At 34.0% G+C, this 18,779-nt stretch overlaps 1 protein-coding gene across 1 annotated transcript; it reads left to right on the forward strand.

The window, feature by feature from the left end:
- The first annotated feature begins 2,899 nt into the window (after positions 1-2,899).
- Positions 2,900-8,473, forward strand: LOC108725725 (endocuticle structural glycoprotein SgAbd-2). Its single transcript, XM_018452923.1, has 3 exons — positions 2,900-3,060; positions 4,893-5,056; positions 8,052-8,473. The coding sequence occupies exons 1-3, from the start codon at positions 3,049-3,051 to the stop codon at positions 8,317-8,319; spliced, it is 444 nt and encodes a 147-aa protein (XP_018308425.1). The 5' UTR covers positions 2,900-3,048; the 3' UTR covers positions 8,320-8,473.
- The last annotated feature ends 10,306 nt before the right edge of the window (positions 8,474-18,779 follow it).

Raw genomic sequence — 18,779 nt, forward strand, 5'->3', positions numbered from 1 at the left:
GTGCAGTAGTGCGCAATAGTATAGTAGTGTGCAGTAGTGCCTCGAAAAGTACTACTGCGCACTAGTAGTGCTCAGTAGTACTTTTCTATAAGAGTTGAAAATTTAAGACTCGCCCTTAATTGAGCAAGGAAAGATTATTCGAACTTGTAACAATTATTAATTGAAATATTTAAAGAAGTAGTAGAATGTATCAATATACCAGTGGCCGAATAGCTGAACTAGGTTATGGCCTAATGTCAGGACGTAATTGTCCCAGTGTCCGACTACAATTAGAAAATTAGTACGCTGACGAGAAATATTAATATAAATTAATATTTAATGACAAAAGACAACTAATTCAAATTAATCTTTATATTAATAATATCTTTTATTGTTGTCAAAAATTATAAAAACGTTTATTGCGTACCCTGCAAAATTACGTCCGGACATTGAGCCATAACATATTTCGGCTGTCCGGCCACTGATACGTTGACGCACTCTATTACTTATTTAAATATTTCAATTAATAATTGTTATAAATGGGTTCAAATAACTTTTCCTTGCTTAAAGGAGTCTCAAGTTTTCAAATGAATACAAATATTTATATTACAAACCTTTCTAGCCTAAATAGCACACAACGCTTACAAAGCGTTAACATAGCGCTAAAAAAAGGCATATAATCGCTTTGCAAACGCTTTGCAAGCTTTGCTGTGCTACTTGGGAATATTATAAATTGTATTATTTAATTGTAATAACGTTTAAATGTCTGGCCTTTGGGACATTTATTTACCTTAAAGGTGCCTTTTCATACTGACGCTCGACACTCATTTTCGGCGTCAAAATAAGTCACGTGATAGAAATTGACGAATATCAAGCGTCAATTTTGATCACGTGATCTATTTTGACGCTGAAAATGAGCGTCGAGCGTCAGCATGAAAAAGCACCTTAATGAATTTGTTAACGATTCGCCACCATTTTGTGAAATAGTAGATACAAGCTTTTCTTTAATAAACTTTTTTTAAAACACAAAAACATTTTATTTGGTCTACTGCTTTTATCAATTAATTATCAAATATAGGAGTTCTCTGATAGCACACTTTATCCGGGATACATCCTAGGCATGTCCTTAGGATGTTCAAAGGACATACGGACGTCCCTTGGAGGTCTGTGCCGTTAGGGTTTTCTTTTTATAGTAACTATTATTTTCATTTATAACTGCTAAAATGAATAATAAATATTATTTTTCACAATATTTAATATTGAAACTCATTCGACCGTACACGTGAGAACACAATCAATAGAGATAGATGCCTTTAACGGTCTAAGCTGGATCTTAAGTGTTTGTATAATTCTGTGTGAGTTTATTACTACGTATATACAGAAACTACGCATCGAAATGATTTTTCGATCTTGAAACGCAAACTTTACTAAACTACCGCAGTAATATCACGAATTAAATTGACCAGCTATTTAACAATTTGATGCTCTTTTCGCATCTTATAAATAATCTTAATAATGCTGAGTGATATATTAGAATCTGTAAATAATTAATTCTTATTGCGAAAAATATTACCTCGGTCGGGATTATTTTTCACTGTGGTCGGATACTGGAACGTGTGTCCGGTCATTTGGGACATTTACCTTATGTTTTTATTTATACATTATATTTGTGTATTAATTATTTTTTTTCTAAACGTATTCCATCTTTTTCACAACATCTATAATCAAATATGATACAACTATATGTCCATTAGCATTATAGGTATATTCGTGGATAATTAAAGGAGCACTTCCCGTACGATCGTAGAAGTCAAGCACGCTGTATATAGGAGGGTACATCTTAAGATGGGTGATCGCTTGGGAACATCATGAAATTAATTTCCGAATTCAGGAGAAAGCGTTTTTTTTTTAAATTATAATTTTGTCGTGTGTATTCCGGAATACACATGACGCTAATCAATAATACGTATTTTAGCAATAAAACTGGATTAATTAGTTTTATAGAATAATTTAAGGGTTCTTTTCGAGGTTCACCCTCATTTCGGAATTAACCATCAATTAACGATCCGAATTTACGCCAATATTTTTACACTCCCGAAAATGAATGTTCTTTTCGTAAAGAGAATGCTGCCTGGGTGTCACGTTATCTTTGTTTAACGTTCGGTAAACAACAAGGATGAAATGATACCTGAGTGGCACTCGGATGGAAATCTGAACATAGCCCAATGTAACAAAAGGTATATGTTCGATTCAAAGAAATTTTTTTTTAACCGTATAGCATTTCTTTGAATCGAAGAAACTTTTCTCTGGTTGTGTGGTATTGCGATTACCTATAGTTAATATAAATATCCGAGATATCCGAAATAGACAAGTATCATATCATTCTATCATCTCATTCATTAGCTTGCGATTTTTAAAATAATTATTTTGTGTTATAAATTTTGCGTTCTAAAGATTTTTATTTTGAATACTTTGTTGTTCTTTAATATCTTTTTATGCACGAATCATGGATACACTTTCTAGGATATACCGTGATTTTGGATTTCGCGTTTCCTAGTTTCTGCCTAGTGTATCTAATCCGCAAATATAGCACGTGCATGTGTATAATCTAATAAGCTTGTGCACACACCTGCACAAAGGATCGCGATACGTGGGCGCAGATGCGCACGCGGACGTACGAAAGACACGAGGCACGAATTGATCTCGAGAGGGACCGTCAATTACCACCTACCTATCGTCTAACTAGAAAGCCCCCCGACCACCATCCACTACCCTTTGCTTAGTTAGCAGATTACGCGGCGAGTAACATTCAAGATTCATTCTCCCCTTCAACCTCCGGAAAATGGCGGGGCAAAAAGAGGGCACAAGCAGAGCGTCTCGGTGACTATAAAGCCTCACTGTGGCCAGCTAAGCTCGTGTTTCTAACTGCAGTTAGCTCAAGAGTTCTGTACGTGGCTTTTTGGAAGGTCTGAGTGTGTCTCGCACAGTGTGATTATTTACTGCCACGCAAGTGCGCACCAAATCGCACTAATAATAATCGTCGTCTTTCGGAATACTCTAAAAATCATCATGAACATCCTTGTGAGTATAATCCCTTAATTTTATTCACTCTTTCGCGATTAATCACAGTCATTTTCTAAATAATTACTAAAAGTGGAAAACTTCTGAAAACAGGAGGTTATGACTTCGACTAATCGCATTCCATTTCTAATTGATATCTAATAATTATGTCAATTAAATATATTTAGGATAATAATTATATCAATTCAATAAACAATTGCATTTGTAATTAAAATTTTTGACCGGGATATAATAAAATTTTGTCTCAAATAATCGAAAAAATTAGAATATTAATTGTAATATAAATTGACTCTGAATTTTTTATCAAAATGCATCAATTCAGATTTTTTCAATTTTTAAATTCAATTTGATAGTTCAATGAAGATCTAAAGATTATCGTTCGATTTAATATGATCTTATTTTACCCTTTTTTTTATTATTATTATAATCAGTGCGCACTTTGCTTGAATTGGAAATCGTAACAATTTACACAAAAATATTATTAGGCATTACAATACCTGACTTGACTGAATATAGCACTCGTCACTAATTTGTGTTCTTTTTTTATTAATTTACAGCCGTAAACAAATTTTAGGAATGTGTTTTTTTGCAACAAATTGCTCCATATTTAGCTAGAAAGGGGCAAACGCAGTAACACTAGTGGCAGTCATGATTAGTAGAAATAAATTTTATAAAAATTTTATGTATCAATTGTCTCTTATTAAGTTAGATGTGTTTAAAATATCGAAAATTAATCGAGCATCATGAAATTTCGTCATGAAATTATGGCAATTGGATGCAGAAAGATTTCACGATCGCTTTGGCGATCGATTATCGCAGAAGATTTGGCACGAAAGGTGGATAGTTGGATTATCTAATCGTGGGGCGCGTGCGAATTTATAAAAATTCACATTTTATTCGCGACGGAGAAGTCTTTACGTATCTACTTATTGATTGCGACAAAGACGATTTTATCGGAGTCGATTTCGTTACTTCCGTTTAGCACACACAAACGGTGTCTATAGTACAAGGTATTTTCGGAAAAATGATGGCGAATATGATTGTTACAATTACGACGAGATATCGTGCAAATCTGGTGTTACAATATATTATCTCAGTACGATATAATTGTATTATGCGAGTGATCAAAATGAGATGTTGAGAAAACGAGTCTTACACGTGGCCTTACACCATTATACGGATCAATTCCAGCACCCGTTATGCTTATTGTAATCGTTATTTTTTCTCATTAGCCCGCGTGAAAAATATTGCGCGTTGTGTCACAAATCACTTAACTCTCCTCGGCTTTTCGAATACAATGGAGGAAATCTCCGACAAGCGTGAGACAGGGATTATGACGCATGGAATAACGTATAATTATTTATAACCGCGCCGGCTCTTGCAATGACTCGAAATTCTCCGGCGTACCAAACTACCTACCCATCTCAACCTACCTACCTATCTAGCAGACCCTTTTACATGAATAATACATATAAGATTATATAATTTCGCGCGATGTTTATATTATTATCGCAGTGCTAATCTAATATCAAATAGGTAGCAGTTAAATATTTCAGGGTACAGATGCAAAGTAACGAGTGAATTGTAATAACTGTATTTTCTCTTTGAATTACTAGTTAATCAATTAGAAGTGGATTGTGACTAAGTTATCATTTTATATATATATATATATTAGTTAGTGAGAATTATATAATTATTCTAATAACTGGGATCGACTTCCAGACTGTCAAATAATTCTGTATACTGTGCGCATTCCTTATTGTAGGAATGCTATTAGTATACTCGATATGATAAATTTTTAACTGACATCACACGATTAATCATTTTTACAGATATTACTACTCGGTCTGACGACGATGGCGTACGCACAGTTTAACAGGTTCACGACTCCACAACCGACGCAATATTATAATCCTACTAATTACTATGGCCGGCCTTTCTACGCTATACTGCGACAAACGCAAGACTCCGCGCCGGATGGATCGTATTCTTACAGGTATAAGATAGTCTCAGTGCTGAAGTGTACGTATTTCGGTGCCGAAGTGTACGTACGTTTCGTCAAGAGAACGATCTCGACACGCTCGAGGAGTCGCGGATGCCCTCGAACGAATGCCTCGTATATGAAAATACGCGGCATTCGGTCGATGCAATCGCGAAGTTAACACGCTCGGCGTCCGTTTTTCTTCTCATTCTATCGCTGTGTCTTCATCGAGGAGTGATTAATAGGCAGGAAGGAAGTGTAGTTAATGCACAGGAAACGCACGAAAGTAGTGACGCGCTTTGGTGATGTTGTATATTAAAACTTGTATATTATTATTTCTTAATAAATGTATATTATGTATATTGTTCCAAGATTTCTATATGTTTTTTCATCAGATGATAAAACTAAGTAAATGGTATGAGTATAAAAATATCAATATTTTTAAAGAAAAAAAAGCATCAAAAATCTTTTTTATTTTATAATTATATAATGTAAAGTTTGGAAACGATAGTAGTTTATTAATTATCAATACAATATTGACATGAATTGATTTTCTTTAGAACAAGATTTTTGTTAATGATGAAAGCCTTCTTTCCAGAAATATATATACATATGTTACAAGCTACGTGTAAAGATAGCGTGTAATTGATTGAGAAGAATCGATATAATTGTCTGAAAAGATGTGGGATGCGTCGAGTTGTTTCTCGTTAGTACGTATCTATTACATATGGTATAAGCATTGTTCAACCGCTTATTTTTCAATCTTGATAATGACGACATCCTTTTACCATCCAAAAAAGGAGTTTGAACATTGTAATTATATATGTCAATCGTGCTCGCGCAACATTTGTTGGACGGTATTGCAATTATTTTATTGTCCGCCTACGTAAATAATTCTCAAATCTCGTGACTTATACGGCGAAAATATTTCTCAAACAAGAAAACAAATTTGAATCGTGCGGAGACCAACAGTTTTACACGGTCGCTTGGAAGTGTTTCTGAGTTTAGTATGCTTTAATAGTAATTAGATACACACAAAAAATGTGCGGATTCCGGTGTAGTAATAACATGTGCATTGCGAATTCGTGGACATTCTCATGTAAAATTCAGTAACGACAAAGAAATTTCCGGCTAATCTTCATTTACGACTCAGGAATGCAATAAAATTTGCATAATCATTTTATCCTATTTATCCCAAGTAATTAATTTTCATAGTCGTGTATTCATTTTAATTTGCGAGACAATAATAAAATCGAGAGAATTTGTTTAGAAAAATTTTATATTATCGTTTAATAGCAAAATTACCATTTACATTACAATTACAGTAGCAAAAGAATTTAATTTACCAGAATGAAGAAATAACGATTAAAACATACTCGATATAATGCAAACATCACATGATGGAGAAAAATTGATTAAAATTAATGTCTTAATTTAATTTAACAACATAGACACGTTAAATGTTTACTTATTTATTTATTTAAATAGAAATAGGTAAAGAAAATAAAATTGTGCGTAAAACGATTAGTTACAGCTTTAATGATAATTATTACAGGCCTACACATATTCAGACTTATAAAATTATACACGAAATTTAAGTATCAATAATTATTATGTTATTTCCGCAATATACGTGATCCCCCTCCTCTCTCTCTCTCTCTCTCTCTCTCTCTCTCTCTCTCTCTCTACCTGAAGTATTACCTTGAATTATCGTATAATTATGTAAACTAAATAATTATGCAAAAAATTCTACACGAAAGTCTGTACAAAAAGTCAATTCTTGCAAAGACGCGTTGAAATGTTTTCATCCCGCTCTGACTTTCTAATATATCATGATTCGCTATAATTAATCAATTGCAACGAGATGATTCTCCAGTCAATAAGTCAGTTATTATCAAATTATCTATTAGGTGATCGATCATCTCGCATCGTCCCGTGATATTTACATCACGCTAAATCTATAATATACGACACATTTTACACGCAATTAATAACTGTAATAATTGACTTCGAAAAACTAAAAATCTGCGATTATGTTGCAATATATTCATTCTACATTATATTATACATTTGTTTCTGGGCGACCTAATATTTTATTTAGCTCAATGGTCCTTGGAAATTTTTCCCATCGATCCGGTCATACCTCCATAATAATCAATTATTCAACGCTTTCTAACTTCAGGACTTTGTGTGACTTTATCATCTAAAATAATCGTATGGGCGTGTCAAAGTCGCGGACCATTTGCGCGTAGGCTAGTAGATGATTTCCCAGACGCTACTTGAAACAATTGACCGGTCTTAATTGAAATCGCAAAAACCGTGAATCCGTCTCGGCCAAAGGAAGGATACATAATTGGCTTTGATGTTAATCATACATGCGCCACTCGGTTGTACAACACGTAATAATTGCGCAATTGAACAATTACAATCGACCTACCTGCTTACCTCTACCTGCCTGTCTACCTACGCGCTCACCTTCCTCATCCATCCTCATTGCCCTTCGCATCTAACTCGGGCCCCTCTCGTGACACCTGTCTATGAGATATTGAGACTTGGCCAGGTTCCACCTAACATCTCAAAAGTAGTAGTATTTTTCTCCGACTGGTTTTTCCAATGGCAGTTCGGTGGGAAAGTAGACACGAAAATGTTAATCGCAAAGCTGATAAAAACAATTAATTGTTCTTCTGAATAATTTGAAATGAATTTTAATTGCACTTACTCAGATTCTGCATGAAAAATTCTCATGCAAAATTACAAGCTGAATTTTTTTAAAGATGAAATATTGAGGTTCTTAGTAATTCTTCGGAAAATAAGCGAAAATGAACCATCTCAAGCAAATCTTGCATTTACAGGTGATCCACGAACCATCAGTAGTTTATATATTTATACAATAGTTTAAAATTTAATTAATTTATTTTTATTTAATCATATAAACTGCAATTCTTTTCTCTTTCTGTAAACGGTACTTCGGTACCTCATAAAATGTCTAAACAATTTGTTTCTATTACAGCTACGATACAGAAAATGGTATTTCCGTAGCAGAGACAGGACAGCCGAAAAACATTGGGCCGAATCAGATCGAGGCGGTCAGAGGTCAATACAGTTACACCGCACCAGATGGTACCCCAATCGTGGTCACTTACACAGCCGATGAGAATGGTTTTCTGGCGAGTGGCGCCCATCTGCCGACACCGCCACCAATACCGATAGAGATTCAACGGGCTCTGGCATACAATGCGGCTCATCCCGAAGAGGAGGAACCTTACAGGAGATATTAAAAATATCTATGCTAAGACTGCTCCCAATGTTTCAATATATCAACGTGGAATGACATCGCGGTTATCGCTTCTCGGATATTGATGATATTTTGCTGTAATATTATTATTCGTATCGTTATCAATAGGTGTTGTTGAGCAAGGATATAGTGTGAAACACAGTTTAATAACGTTGGCAAATAACAAGGATGAAACGACTCACTGTGTTACACAGTGTCTGACTATGTCCTTGCTGGAAAGCACCCACAGTGAATTATTACATCCTTGTTGTTTGCTAACGTTAAACAAGAATGAAATGATTCACCGTGTTACACTGTGTCCTTGCTGGAAAATGCTGCATGAAAGATTCTTAATTCAAAGCGTCGTTTGATCTTGGCTATTGATTCTGGGATGAACGTCAATGTAGAAAAAATGTTAAGCATTCTTTATTTCGAGTACGGTCAATCGCACATATGGTTGCTCCATGATCATTATATCGATGATCAGCCTATCGAGCAGTATTATAGCAGTTTTATTTTGTGCGTGCAAGATGGGCACGATTAGGAGACGATGGAACGTGAGATCGATGAGTAAGTACAAGCGAAGTTAGAATAAGAAAATGAAAGAAATAAATTTTTATTCTTTATACAGATTGATATAAAAAAAAAGAACCTTTAATAATAATAATAATAATTTTATTCGTTATTCTTAATGATCATAAAATTCCGACCAATAGATATAAACAAAAAGAGACAAAATTGGTACGCGGTTGTGGAACGTTTTTTTTTTTAGAAACCCTTTTTCTCCATTTGAAGTGCATCGATGCAACAGGGATAGAGATTCCTATAACTGAAGTATAACTAGTTTTGTATATATCTTAAGAAATTGCAATAGTGCGATACGAGAAGCCATAAAACCAATCTGGAAAGTAATTTGCATAAGGTCGATAACAATTGCCAGTTTAATTAAGTAACAATTGCCATCAAAGCTCGAAATAAAATAAAATATTGGACATAATTATTGTATACTGCATATGCTATGCGCAGCATGCTATATTCAGCGAAACTGTGTATTATTATATAAGATGGCATGATAATATTTTAAATATGAATTACGCAAGACCGCCTTGCCTTACTCGAGAGAGATCAATATATTACGAAAGTTTATGCCAAACGGTGCGATTTGCGGCTCGAATCATTCATTTATTTCCAAATAAATTAAAATAATAATTTAGGCTCTGATGAACAAATTATTGAATTGTAATTGCCTTTTTTGAGTCAACACAGGATATCAGTGTGTAAAAAAAATGTTTTATTCTATACAATTAATACAAACATATGATAACACATATGTTTTGACCTCAGGTTTAGGTCCTCTTCAGTACATAAATAAAAGAATACAAAAATAAAAATTGTGTAGTCACAATCAATTTCATAATTGATCTTACAAAGGATTAGATTCAAATCAGAATTGGTTTTTTTTTTTTTTTTTTTTTTTTTAACGAGACGATGAGTAATGTTAGCGTGATGTTCTCGCGTGTGTCACCTCATATATCCGTCCATTTTATACATCGATGCGTTAAATTGTCAAATTTACTAAACATTGAATTTTTTTATATCGTTATTTATAAATTAAAATGATATTATTTCGTCGAAAACTTACATGAAAGTGTTACGTGGACATAATTAGAGATGTCGACAGCTCGCGCACTATGGATCTAATGAAAGTCCTCGCGACAAACATCAACCGATACCTACATATAAAATCGCAGAAGAGAGGGAAGCAGCAAGTCATAGTATATTAAAATATAGAGGATCAAGAAGTGCCGTGTCATTTCATAAATTTAAACCATTAGTTTTGTTGTTTTATGTGTAACATTTCGAAAAATCAGTCTCTTTTGTAAAAAAATCTTTTCCTCATCCTCAGGATCTTTACGTTTTCTTAATCAAATTCACATAACATTTAAAATCTGTGCTCCGTGATTACTGAACGTTGTATTGTATTCCATCTTATATGATTCTTATGTTCGTTTCCTCTAATTATTAGAGTTTTGCTTGTCTGGCTTATATAGAACCCATTCTTTACATTTGATTTTAGAAACTACGTTATCTCTGAACTTGATAGAAGTTTATCTTTAAGTATTCTAATAAATTGTCGTAGTTTATTCATTCAATGTAAGTTATACGGACAGTGGAATCATTTTTAAAAAACTTATTAATTTTTTCAGAAACCTTATTTAAAAGTGGAATGATAAAATATGTAGGTTTAACTGTGTTTTCTTTTTGTTTTTGTGAGAATTATCTGTATTCTGCGAATCTTTATTTATTTATTCTAATTTTTTATGCAATCTTTTCCTAATGTTATTGAAAATTATTTTTAGAGAATATCCATAACAAAACAAAATTTTTATGGTTTTTTGTCAAAATTTTTTTTGTGAACTCTCGGATATCATAAAAGTAACACTCTGTCGACTTGATTCAATATAACATCCACTTTCTGATAGAAAGGATGATGAGAAAAGTAATCAGGAGACACGGTAGTGTCTCAGCGCTGAGACAAGCGCAGCGACACTACCGTGTTCCTTTTTCAAATAACGTCGTGAAAACGTGGACTTGAAGTATAGGCAATTACAATACAGTCATTTAGGTATTTCCGTAATGATTCATTTGAAAATTTACGTTTATAATAGACCCGTAAAAAATGATATTATTGGTGCATATGTATAATTATATATATTATGTATTAATTGAATACAATTCGTACTCGTTCTTGAGAATTCCGATCGTCATCTAAATGTGCCTTAAATTCTAAACAATATAAATTCATATAAAAATACGAAATTAAAGAAATTTTCATGTACTTTAGAACAACATATGGTACATCATATATATCATGAAATTCAAAAATTAATTTTTTTCAAAATAGATAATAAATATAGACATACAACATTTTAAAATGAAATAATAATCTTTTATATGTGAAAAATTTCACATATAAAGAAAGAATTAAAATTCTACCAGAGTTCTATTATACCGTTCAGGGTTTACTAATTAACGATATCTCCAATAAGAAAGACCTACCGAATACGAAGTGTATCCCCCTTTGCTTTACTTTGATCCTAACACAAAAGAGATTACATTAATCGACAACTGATTGAGGTCCTGCGCATCCTGCAGTCGTCTCGCTTCTCTATGTTCTCCGTTCAACGATAAGTGATGGAGAAGATAGAAAGGTGCAAAGTGGCGGTGCAGGTGCCCGATACGATAATATGTCATATCATAATGTCATGTCATAATTATGCTGTAATGTATCATGCTAAGGTTATTAAATCGCTTAATTTCACATGCTTTTCTACGTATTCTGAGTATCGTAATCAAATACCTATCCATTAAGGATTCGTCTCCGTCCTGTGCTTGTAATGATTTTTAACAAACCGGGCATAGTCATCGTAATAAATTATTTTAATATGTAAGATATACTATCCTTTTATTCACAAATAATAATTTTGATTTATAATAACAACCAAGCTATTCGCTATTCATTATGATAAATGTTGAATTCGTAGCATTATATTTCAGAAAAAGCAGTACTTGTAAGAAACTGGAAAATGAATACGAGATTATGCTGCGAGTTAAGGTAAATTACAGATCACCATGTGCTCGATAAATTGTTTGGAGATTTTTCAGGATTACGTGTGAAGACCAAGTCAAAGCAGTTGGCGAAGTCGCCTAGTGGCTCACATTGATTTGTTTACATGAATGCTTTACGATCCGGTCACGTTATATCATAAACGTCGCGCGGGATCGCTTAGAACGTTACGTCAGAACCACGCGGGGAGGAGAAAGGATGGTACCTCTCAGACTCCGTTTTGAGTTTGATTCAGACGAGAGTATGTCTTTCTCAATTCCAACCGTAAAGACTTATTAGAGAAAAAGAATCTTCTCGACATCGCGCAATGTCTACTTTTGCATTTTGACGATAACCGTTTTTGGTTAGCTGCACGCGATGCTGTCGCTCGATCACGTGAGGATCCCAACAATTCATTATGAACCCAGTATGAAACAACGTACGCGTCGAAATAATAGTAATCAGGGAATAAGCTTGAATCGCTTTCTCGAGAGTGTGCTGTCATGACATGATCACTTATCTGTAAAAATCGAATAAATGCGTCAATTTAACGCATTCATATTAAAATGTCATAATTTCGAACATTTCCAAATCATAAATTCCTTAAAGATTGAAGATTTATGCATCTAATTATCGCTGGATTGTGTATTGACAAACATAAAGCATTTTCTTAGAGATTTCTCAAAAGTCCTGTAGAATTATGTCCAACTTCCTCAAATTATTTCACCTTCCTCATATTATGTATTTTATTGTTAGACACAGTAATAATTTTACATTACTTGTAACACGCATCGACTTTTTTTCCGCGTCGATTGATCGCAGATTTATTTATCAGCTGTCAAGCCTCGACGATCGTTATTGAGCGTGTCTGTCTCGCGAAAGAACGTTCACTCTAACAACCATTAATTAAAATATATAGATTCTCGCATCGCATTCGATGACGTTCGCGCCGATAAAATAGCGCTATGATTTACAGCAATTATATTGCCGCAGCGTGAGCGTTTAATCGTCGCACGCCCAAGCACGAGAGCAAAATTTTAGGCGGATCGACCGGCCATGGAAATGCCATCCGGATTAATGTTAATGGTAATCGTAATACTCGTAATATCATGTTAAAGGTGAGTCAGTGAAAGCAAATCATCGGTCTCCTGTCCATTGCACAACGCGCGAGCGAGCGAACGTGTCTCTCGGGACTCTTCGGTTTATCCGCGAGATGGAAATGAGGGGGTATCGAATTTAGTGATTCTTCGAAACTTTCTATAGCCACGGCAGAGCTTTGGAAATATAAAATAGGTGGTCATAAATCGATCATAGTAGCAGGAGCGTAGAGCCAGCAGGTTTTAGACGCTGTTCAAATTTTATTGCTCACGCGATACGATCGCGCGATAATTGCTAATAATTAGCTCGCTCGATTGCACGATGAATGTACATATTTTAATTTTGAACACATCTTGCATTCACAATACGAGCGACTTATCGAAATCTAAATTACAACTGCAAATTAAACGGAGCAGTGTTAGCTCGAAAGGTCAGTTTAATTTCATTGCTAAAATTAATTGATGCTAATTGATTTATTGGTTGGAAACAAGACGAATATCACAGGATTCCTGTCGATTGCTAGACGTAATTAATCCATGAATTTGGGAACTCTATTGTGATGTGTTGTGCTTTACCAAGCCGAATGTCATATTATATGATATCGCGAGTGTAAATTGTGGTGCACACGTGATGCAAGCTATGCAAACTGAAAGATCATTTAAATAATTTCATACGTGAACTAGCGTGAAGTATTGTTAAAAATTATAATTGGCAGTTAGTCATTACCAGCTGACAATTATTAATGGCAACGGTTAACCTTGGCGATTAAAACAATCGGATTGTCTTACGTATTAAAAAAGATTTTAAAAAAGGCGCTAAGAATGCATTCATCTGAAAAAAAATCTATTGTGTACCAAATTATAAAATCCAAATGGTACTATCTTTCTTCCTCTGGTACTATCTATCTCTCCCCTCCCCCTCCTCTCCCCCCCTTTCCCCAAATACCCCCTTTCCTCTTAACGGAGTTTATATAAAGGGAGTCCTCCGGAGAAGCAGCTCAGTATCGGTGCACTCCTTGCCCTGATGAAGTGAATGGCAAGGTTCACGAAACGTTGGCATTAACAATGGATCACGGCGATAACCCGTAAACCCTTTGGCACTCGAAATGGTACTATATTTATTGTACCAAATTAAAAAGTAAATCTAAGTGATACTATTCTTATTATTTTTTACTTAACTCTAATAATATGTATCATTCGTATAAAAGATTTGATATCAACAACTGGCGCCAAGTTAAATCCCATATTAAATTAAATAAAGAATATAATCCAAATGGTATTGTACCTTTAATTTGTGTACAATGAAACCTAAGTATACATCTTTGTATTTCTATTAAAGGATCTTTTTATTTCAATACAAATGGCTTTAATTCTTCTTTTTGAAGAAAAAGAAATTATGTCACAATTTATTTTAAGACATTTTCTCTTCCAACCCAAATAGTAGTTATTTAATTCTCTTTCAAAACATTATTATATCACAAAATTAGTTACCTTGCTTAAGTATTACTTAAGTATATATGCTTAAGTATTACTTAAGTATATAAAAAGCAAGTATATAATAAGTAAGTATATAAAAAGTTAAAGAAGTAACAGAGTATAAAATGGAAAAATTTAATTTAAATATAAAAATTTCTAATGTGTAAAAACACTTGATACTAGTTACATTGAATAAGAAAAACAATGAAAACAATTTGAAAATTATAATAATGGCAATAAAAATAAAAGTAACGAAAAGTAATTATAATTTAAAAGTAATAATAAATTTAATCTGAACGTTTCACTGAATAAAAATAAAGTTTACTGTTTATTTCTTTTTTATAACACATGTCTTACAAATCCGAATTTATTTATCTTAAACTTGAATAGCTTTCACAACTGTCATAACTTGCACGACCGTATAGCTCAATCTCATATACAGCGTAAGTATACATACGCTGGATATTTTTACTCTAGAGAAAACGGTTTTATTCTTCTTATTCTAAATGTTACATTCATGTTTTTACTATTATGTTACTATATCGAGATCTATCGAACAGCTGTGGAGCATCTATCGAACGTCTGTCTAAGCCTAATCGAACAATTATTGGACTACTGTTGAATGTCTACCTTGAAGAAGCATAGCATCAATCATTATTCGATATTTCGTAATGACGGCATTGACCGTCGTACGGTTTATCCATATATTAAAAAACTAACACGTATAAACGATTTACGCGCAAACGAAAGCTATGGATGGATCGATCTGCTTCCATGCCTCATGTTAACGTATAACGCGTAAAAGATCTAATCAGCCTTCTTACAGTGTAACTTCATATACAAATGACATACCTGTAACTATATTGCTTAAATATTCTATATCTGTAATTCCACATTCTTTTCGTTGAAAATCTTTTTGTTGTCCCGTGGTTAACGTATTCAAAAGCTATTCAATAGCTCAGACGGATTCGACGGTCCGCTGGATACGCAAGGGTAATGCATGGTAAAAAATTAAACTTTTTTATTGGAATTTCCTTAATGGCATACAAACCTTGGATCTTTGGAACATGAATCTTCTGCTTTACGTGCTACATCATTTTTTTTCAATTGATAGATGTATTACTTATGCTATTTATGTTATAACCCTCCCCCCCCCCATCCCATTTTCATACTAATTACTCTGTGATCATTTCTAACGAACTGAGATTAACGCAACAATATTTCATACATATCATTCCGTTTTCTTTCGCACGCATACGCAATTCCTGTTCCGGTCTCTTCCTCCCTGTTGCATCGAAAGATACGTACCACGAAACCAGTTACGCATGCTATTTTCAGTGAATAACGGTACGCAGCCTTTCTGTCAAGGTGAGTTTTCTCGTACAACGTGAATTACCATTAGCAAGATCATCGAAAATGATCTCATATGAATGAGCGAATAATGCGGCGCGCGGCGTTTGAATTTATCGTGCAGTGATATTGAAAAATTGTCTAACAAGAGTTTAGAACATGTACTACTGAAAGAGGAATAGGGCGCTGAATGTGAAGTCAATATCTGTGCGAGAGAGAAAGTTGTAAAGTCCCAAATGTTCGCAATGCGCATGCACAGCACCGTCGTCTGTGTGAATTGTACATTTACAGATGTGTAAGAAACAACTGTACAATTCACACAGGCGACGATGCTGCGGATGCGCATTGCGAACATTTGGGACTTTCTAGTTTTTTCTCTCTCGCACAGATGTTGGCTTCACGTCTGGCATATCGTTGAAAAGCGTTTATCGAGGTGATTACAAATAACATGAGTTCGTAACCTCCCGAACGAATTCGGGTATGATATACAGAGCGTGCAACATTTTACGGATCCACGGTAACAGATGATTCCTAGATATAACTCTGTCCAGGATAGTGCAGATTATATCCGGAAGTTACCGAAGATTCGTAATGTTGTATACACTCTGTATACAGTACCGGAGTTCATTCGGGAAATAATGCCTGGATAAAATGTTATACTATATATGGACACACACAGATTTTATATATAATTATATATATATATATAATTTTTTATAATTTTATATAAATATATATTTTAAAATTTTTTCCCGGGCGATTGAATCGTTGCTTATCTGTGATCACTTTGATGCGTGCTTTATAATAAAAATTGCAATAAAAATCCATTAATGAAAAGATGGCACATTAATAACCTAATTTAATCTATTTCTGCGGAGACTGCCCTGAAGCTGTAGACATTCGCGGAGAAATTCTATAGGAGATGGTATCACGGACATTAGATCATTCGCAGAACGTATCACGTCCAATCGCAGTACGTTTGAGATTGTTCTGAGATTATCAGAATTATACTTTTGCGATAATCTCAGATTACTCTCAGTGTCTCAATGCTGCTAGAATAGCATACGTTTAATACATGTATATCACATTTATACTATATACTAATTCTATAAATATACTTATAACATTGTGATCTTGTAATGAACATTTTGAAGTTTCTTTCTGTTAAATTTCATTTATTTTTTGTCATTAATAAAAATAATAGGTATAGCCATTTTCCCGCCTAAGGGATCCGTCTTATCCGTCTTATCCCATCTTTCCCTGATATTAGTTCTTCCCCGCGCTGTGCTTATTGCACATATGTATTTTGTTTCAATCATTCAATAATCTTCATATTTGTACTTAATTGTTGTCATTTTTTCAATAAAATGTTACACAAAGTCATGTTTTGTGCGTTTGTATTATTTTCATTATTTTCACACAAAAATTTCCGCGTCCTATATCTTCATAATTCATAGGACTCCCGACGAAATGTTTTACATATTTTCATTTTTGATGATAAACGTTTGTGCCAAATTTGATTAAAATCCGAGTGGGACATAAAAAACACTTTTTTTGTTAGATTTACACATCAATAAAACTAATTATATGAAACTAATTATATAGTCTTCTCAATAACAGAACCATCTTCAAAGTATTTCGATTTGTAACCTATTCCAATTTTTTAGTTTGATTTTTTTATGCTGTTAACCATAAGGTTATAAATATTTTACTAGATACATGCTCCGCAAGCATTTACTTTTCACTTCATTTTCGTAATTGCTCTTATACAATATATACTTCCGGCAATACACGATGGAAGAAACCCATCATGTAACGGTTCACCAATAGATATATATCAAAGGTCTTTTGTTTTGCTGTCATTTTCATAATTAAAATCATGACGCGCGCGAATAAAGAAAATATAAATGAAACTAGTAAAACTAAATAATAAAAATTAATAAATAATTGGGAAAAGCAGAAAACAAAAAAAATAGTATATTTACATGTAGCATTCCGAGTGCGAGTGACACATTAGTAAACATTTAAAAACAACACGAAAATGAGAAGCAAAAAATTAATAGCAAATATCGTAAGGGAAAAATATTTAAATTAAAATGTATTTTCAATCGTGGTCATAAGATCCTCATGGTGGATGAATCTCTGCGATGACAGTCTCCCGGTATAAATTCCTTTCTCCGTTCGTCATCTATAACGGAAAGAAAAGAAGGGCATGGCACAGCGAAGAAACGAGACGCTTCGCATACCAGCGACAACTCCTCTCAATTCGTTCGCGCGCTCGTAGGATTGATCCGGGTATGGACGCGATAGGAACGATCCTTAATAAGCACATCGTCATGTGCCCACGATCGTAACTATATCTTCGCAGTCATATTGTGACATCATCGACATATAATGTATTATTGTGCTCTCTGACAAATCGATGCGACTTTACCCTTCGTGTTGATCGTCGGAGACCTTGAAAGGTGATTTTCGTGATGGTGAAAAACGGCGCAAAGGAAAGGTATAGCACAGGAAGTAGATTTAATTGTATTGAACACACAATAAGACATGATCGATAAGGGAAAGGACATAGATTTATACCGAAAGATTCCGTACATTGCATGAGAATATTAAAAATTCACGAAAATTTTATTTGTCGTCTCCTACATGATTACGAGATTACCAAAATTTCGTAGAAGTAAAAGCGTAAAAGAAGTATAAGAAGTCTTTGGAGGAGAATTAAGAAATTGAGATATTAATATCATCTGTTTCAAATTCCAGAAATTTCCAATAATTAATAATAGTGCGTAGCGGGAACGAAATTCTGAAGGAGAAAGTTTATTAAGAGAGAGGAAGTAGTCGTCAATCAACTGACCTTTAAATGCAACCAACTCATCTCACACACACACACACACACACACACACACACGCGCGCGCGCGCGCGCGCATACA

This window comes from Mycetomoellerius zeteki, unplaced genomic scaffold (genome assembly GCF_001594055.1).
Source record: "Mycetomoellerius zeteki isolate Tzet28-1 unplaced genomic scaffold, Tzet1.0 scaffold358, whole genome shotgun sequence".
NCBI classification, from domain to species: domain Eukaryota; kingdom Metazoa; phylum Arthropoda; class Insecta; order Hymenoptera; family Formicidae; genus Mycetomoellerius; species Mycetomoellerius zeteki.

Coding starts and splice junctions, on each gene's coding strand:
- LOC108725725 (XM_018452923.1), top strand. Junction 5,057..8,051: donor GATGGATCGTATTCTTACAG/GTATAAGATAGT, acceptor TTTCTATTACAG/CTACGATACAGAAAATGGTA.